The sequence below is a fragment of the Nanorana parkeri genome, unplaced genomic scaffold (genome assembly GCF_000935625.1).
Source record: "Nanorana parkeri isolate BGI_ZX_2015 unplaced genomic scaffold, ASM93562v1 scaffold2210, whole genome shotgun sequence".
Taxonomy (NCBI): Eukaryota; Metazoa; Chordata; class Amphibia; order Anura; family Dicroglossidae; genus Nanorana; species Nanorana parkeri.
In genome coordinates, this window is record NW_017308478.1 from 89,342 (window position 1) to 95,341 (window position 6,000).

At 41.0% G+C, this 6,000-nt stretch overlaps 1 protein-coding gene across 1 annotated transcript in view; it reads left to right on the forward strand.

The window, feature by feature from the left end:
- The window catches only part of HUNK (hormonally up-regulated Neu-associated kinase), an 85,079-nt gene that overhangs the window by 76,129 nt on the left and 2,950 nt on the right, over positions 1-6,000 (forward strand). Inside the window, exons 8-9 of the mRNA XM_018573025.1 lie at positions 885-1,053; positions 1,234-1,317. Of these exons, the coding sequence (XP_018428527.1) occupies positions 885-1,053; positions 1,234-1,317 (253 nt within the window). The remainder of the gene's footprint in view (positions 1-884; positions 1,054-1,233; positions 1,318-6,000) is intronic.

A 6,000-nucleotide genomic window follows, 5' to 3' on the forward strand; every position in this document is an offset into this window, starting at 1 on the left:
AAATTATTATTATACAGGATTTATAGAGCACCAACAGTTTGTGCATCGCTATACAATATAAGGAAGACATTACAATCACAATACAATTCAAGATAAGATGGTAAGGAGGGCTCTGCCCCTGAGGGCTTACAATCTAAAAGGAAGGGGGAAGTGATACACGAGGAGGTAGCTGTGTGGGGATGAATTGTTTGAGAACGGGATGGTTGAGTGGTTAGGTTGAGGTGGGATAGGCTTCCCTGAAGAGATGAGTCTTCCTAACGGTTATAGCTGAATTCCAGGCGGACAAAATAGACACAGTTTAGGGCAGAGCTCTACTACTCAGTAGTGCTGAAGTGCTCATATGAGCAGAGAGAGATTTGAACCCTCTATTTACCCTGGGCTTTATTGTCACCAAGGCAGAAAGTAGTGGGAAATCCAGAATGTTAGAGTTGTCACCGGAACAAGGGGTGAGAATGAATCTTATCAATCTTAAAATAATATCAGTGGGGATATTACCTGTGAGGAGAACTTTCCACGCTTTGTAGAGATTAACTCTCACTTCCTGATGCATCTCCAGGACAGGAACTAGAGTAAAATCTCCCCAATGGGGCAAAACATAAGCTTACAGGGGGTTTAAACCTTTCCTACTCTACTCAGGGCCAAAAAATATTTTGGCTAAAAATAAACCTAACTGGAGTAGAGAAAATTCAGGTCTCCTGTCCTTCCAGACAAGTATCTGCTGTATGGCCGAGCTGTGTAAATCTCACGGGATGGAAATACAAATCCTTGGCAGCTGTTTGCCAGATTTAAAACTGACTTGTTTGTACTTTACCGATCACTGCGGAATATATCAGTTCTTTATCGAGGAATAAAATCAATAATTATGATTATTTCCTGCTGTTTAGAATCCACCTGGAAGATCTGAGCCAAAGCGTCATCCGTCACATGTCAGAGAAGCTCGGTTACAAGCACAGTGATGTCATCAACGTCATTCTATCCAATCGGGCTTGTCATACTCTTGGCGTCTACTTCTTGCTGAACAGAAAGTTGGAGCGCTACTTAATCACCACGAGGGTGAGTTTAACTCTGTAATTATTAGCCTTTATTATCTGTGCCATGTTTGCTGTGCTGGCTGTGGGGCTAGAGGATTTAGTGCGGATTAATTGGATTATCACAATCACACTGCTCTGTTATCTGCTTTTACTGCAGAATGTGCTGCGCTCTGTAATTAACATCTGTTTCCTTTCATGGCAGAAACCTGACATTAACGACAATGTGTGCCACAAGAACCAGATGCATCCATTAGACAAATACAAGGCAAACAAGAACTCCTACGAGGTGAGAGCCCCAATCAGGCAATTTTCTCTTCCTATATACCGATACCAGGAAAATGTAACACACCGGCAGCGTTATCAGAGGACATTAAATTGTATGTCTGGGCAAAATAAAAAGAAACACATTTAGTACATCTCTGCACTACATGCACATTTCCTCAGCTTGTTGCTTTACAAAGTACAGAAAAATACCTGTTAATCTGTTAGAAATCCAGTGAGCTCCTAACGCACATTGCATTTCAGCATTGCATAGATGTGAATGGGCCCTAAGTGCTTCAATAAGCAATTGTGTATATTTGGTTCAGACATATGGGAAAGCATCAGCTCCACTCCAGAGCTGGGATGTCCTTGAACTCCCTTGCCACTGTTTTATCAAAGTATGTGACTACGTTAGAATGTGTGACCGGTGACGCGGTCACACATTTTAATGTAATCCCACCCAGTTTTACCGCGGTGGAAGTATGACCAGTCACATGGTCGCACATTTTAACATAATCCCGGCCAGTTTTTCAGCGGTAAAATATGTGACCACCAATAGGTGAAGCATTCCAACGCTTTGTCAGCTGTTCCAGGGCAGATCGGCATCACAGATCGCATGTGCAGGAGAACCGATCTGCCCTGGAAAAGCTGATCGGTCCTGAAATGTCACTTCTATCCGACTCGGTGAGTGCAATCTCACATTCCACAAAGTCAGATAGAAGTGACATTTCAGGACCGATCAGCTGTTCCAGGGCAGATCGGTTCTCCTGCACATACAATCTGCGATATCGATCTGCCCTGGAACAGCTGAGAAAGCGTTGGAATGCTTGACCTAATGGGTGGTCACACATTCCACCGCCGAAAAACTGGGCGGGATTACGTTAAAATGTGTGATCATGTGACCGGTCACACATTCCAACCTAATCACAAACTTTGATAGAACACCACCACTGACATCCTTTCCCAGTCTTCTTCTGGGTTCTGTGTTTGCGACCATCTTAATTGGCATGCATAAGAACGGGAGATAATTCACCCAACACTAAGGCTTGCCAAGATTGTACATTGAGGTGCACATGCCAAATCCCATCCCAGCAGGGTTGAGGCCGCTTGAGTTCCATCACATCAAGCTCATTAAACTTTATTTAGCTGGCATTGTACACAGGGGGACATTCATGATGGACAAGAAAAAGGGTCTTCACCAAGCTGTTGTTTTAAGGTTGGAAGTGCACATGTGTTTGTCCATAGAGTGTTTAACCAGCTGGAATGGTGGCAGTTTAGTGGACCCGTTGTTTTATCCTGCATTAGCAAAGTACAGGTTCACTTTACAAATAGTTTCAGCTTCCATACATGCAGTGTCATCAGCTTCATGACAATAAAAGAGGTAAACCGAGCAAGGTCTAAAAAAAACTTTCTAAAGCTGTCTTTTAAACCTGGCAGCCTAGTGCCTCTTATCCGGCCTGTTTTCGGCAATACCATCAGACAAACTAGATCAAAGCGGAGCGAAAGTAATTCTCGTAAACATCACTGAAAAGTAAAAACAGAACATTGCAGGATATGAGCCCTCCATTCATTGTGTTCCTTGGCCTGCTGCAGATAAGGAAGCTTCTTTGTTGATGTCTTATGTTACAGGCCCGGTTATTTAGGGAGAACAGAACCTCGACACGGTCTGGTTCAGTGGTTTCTCCGCTGGCTCAGGATGTAATACAATAGGCGAGTGATGAAATGTGGTTAAGGCTTGGCAGATGGAGCGTGTGTCAGCGATGGTCAGGGGAGAAGCTTCCTGTTCAGTGAAAAGCCAGGAGAGAATCGGAAACCCCTCCTAAGATTCCACTTTCTAAAGGAATGAAAGCGGAGGCTGTGCCTGGAACATGTGATACAAGGAAACACTGCACCCCCTTCCCCTTACTCCGCACTGAACTGTGACATCACCTCTGTACACATGGAAGCTGAAACATACCACGGTGTAAAACCACTTCATTCACTCACAGCACCTCTTCAGAAAAACACACCATTCAAAAGTTTTATTGAAGTACATAAACAATAGAACACTTTGGGTAGGGTCCCCGGGCAAGCTACAAAAAGATAAACATTGGAAATAATAAATGCTATCAAATACGGTATAATTAAACAAGTCGCTTCTTCTTGCAAAATTGCGAGTGATACGGTTCACTTTTAATTCCATAATTCCCCTACGTTTTGCACCATTTTATATACATTGGCCTCTTGACAATCTTGACAAGATCCAAGTCTTTCTTTATGTATTTACGATATACAGTATATCACAATTAAAGATGAATTAACTTCTGAAATGTTTGATCAGTTGTTTTTCGCCTAAATTTTCATAATGTCGGAACAGAAAGGTCCATTGATGAGATGAGAGGGGCAAAAAACAGCCTTAGCTACTTCCTATCAAAATCTACCAGGGATACTAAGATAGAAGGGATGGACATGGTGGCACTGAGAGTCAGGCTAAGGGTAGCCAGGAAACAGAAGAAGCAGATATAAATCATCCTTTGGTCCCTGTCTCCCAGAAGCCTTTTTGGAAATCCCCATTACTGAAAATAACCTTACATAGATACATAGTTAGTCAGGTTGAAAAAGGTCCGTCGAGTTCAGTCCTTGTAATTTGGACTTGGATTTGGCCATCTGAATCTCTGAAATTCAGCCCAAATTTAACATCATCCAAAATTTGGGATGAATTCCAATCACAATCTTTGTTTACAAATAAACATTTCATATATAACAAAGAGCACACGGGTTAGCTAAGGAAACATCACAGCAAATGCTGCCTCTTTTGAGGCTGGCTTTGTCTGATTGAAATCTTGAATGAACCCACTTGATAAGTGATGAGTCATTGCTCTCATTCACTATGTGTGTGTACATTTCAGCTTGAGCAACTAAGTTGTGTAAACAATAGGCATTTTTCAACAAAGGAGTGTGATAAGGAGCTTATAGTATCTGAACTTGTCTCAAAATTGAAATATCAAATATTTTTATGCAATTTAATATTTCCCTAAAAAAAATCATATATATTAAAAACAATATCATTCATTTTAAAGTGTAACTACACCTTTGAAACAAAAGTGTCATTCTAAGCCCAATTGCATGACCATTTTTTCCAGTGGCAGGGTCTGTTGCATGTGTGATGGTGTCAGAGGACACTGGAGAACACTGCACCAGCCTGGACAGGGACACATTTGAATTTGTCTGAATCTGAGATCAGGTTAATAGGAAATTGGTAAACTCATGAGACATTTTGACTGTTTCTGTTCAGTCAGAGTGTAATACTGATATATACAGGTGAAACTCGAATAATTAGAATATCGTGCAAAGTTCATTTATTTCACTAATGCAACTTAAAGGTAAAACTAATATATGAGATAGACTCATTACATGCAAAGCAAGATAATTCAAGCCGTGATTTGTCATAATTGTGATGATTATGGCTTACAGCTCATGAAAACCCCAAGAACCCCAAATCCACAACCTCAAAAAAGTAGATTATTACATGCAATCAATAAAACAAGGATTGTACATAGAACAATATCGGACCTCTGAAAAGTACAAGCATGCATATGTACTCAGTACTTGGTTTGGGCCCCTTTTGCAGCACTTACTGCAATTACTTTTGCACGATATTCTAATTATTCGAGTTTCACCTGTATATATGGATGTAAATACCAGATCCTGCAAAGACATGAGGTACCATGAAAACTTAGGGGGTTAGTCACTAAAGGGTGGAGAGTTTGGAGAAGACAGGAGAAGTGAACAATCTAGGACAACATAACTGATTTGGAAACATTCTTCCATTCAGCTCACTTTCCAGTTCAGCTATGTTGTTCTAGATTGTTCACTTCTCCTGTCTTCTCCAGACTCTTCACCCTTCCGTGAATAACCCCCTTAACATTTGCAAAATGCAAAATGTTAATAAAAAAACAAAACAAAACTCATGACATGCTAAAATCTAGAGTTTTAATGAAGGATTCTCTACTCTTCAAAGAAGAAGAATATTCGTGACAAGCTAATAATGAGGGGAGGTCAAGTCACATGCAGCAGTAAGATGACAAGACGCAGTGACATTGGTATGTAGGGTAGCCGTCAATCATAGACGTGTTACCAGAAAGGTATGTTAGGATTTTGCTTTAGCCGGTTACAAGTACTTGTTAAATACAGGGCAGGTTTGAAGTGAAGTCATAACACCTCTGTGTGTTTCCTGAGCTTTGAACTGCAAGTGCCATCGTTTAGAGTATAGGGCCAGTTATCACACAATAGAATTTTCAGTTTTTTTGCTAGATGTGCATGAAACATAAACCACAGAAAGGTTTAGCCAAAGGAAATCTCACCACTCCAATTCCTTAGCCGCCATCAGGACTCCCCAGGTGCTGGTCTAATAGGTGCATCTCCACTTTGGAATGCAGTAGTATACGAACAGAACACACTATCCAGAGAATTCCAATACTTCAGACTTTATTGCAATTCACAGCAAATCCAGTATAACAGTGAATAAAAGTGTATAAAGCAACAAATAACAGCACTGCACACCCCCAACCAGCTACAACCACTCACATGTTTCACCCATAGGCTTATTCACAGAAAGGTTTATTATATCATTTGGAGACTTTGTTGGTGATGAATCATCTCTTGAGCTCCTAAGTGTTAAGGAGGATGTACACTGCTTAAAATTTGGAGTCCTGCTGACTTGGCCAAA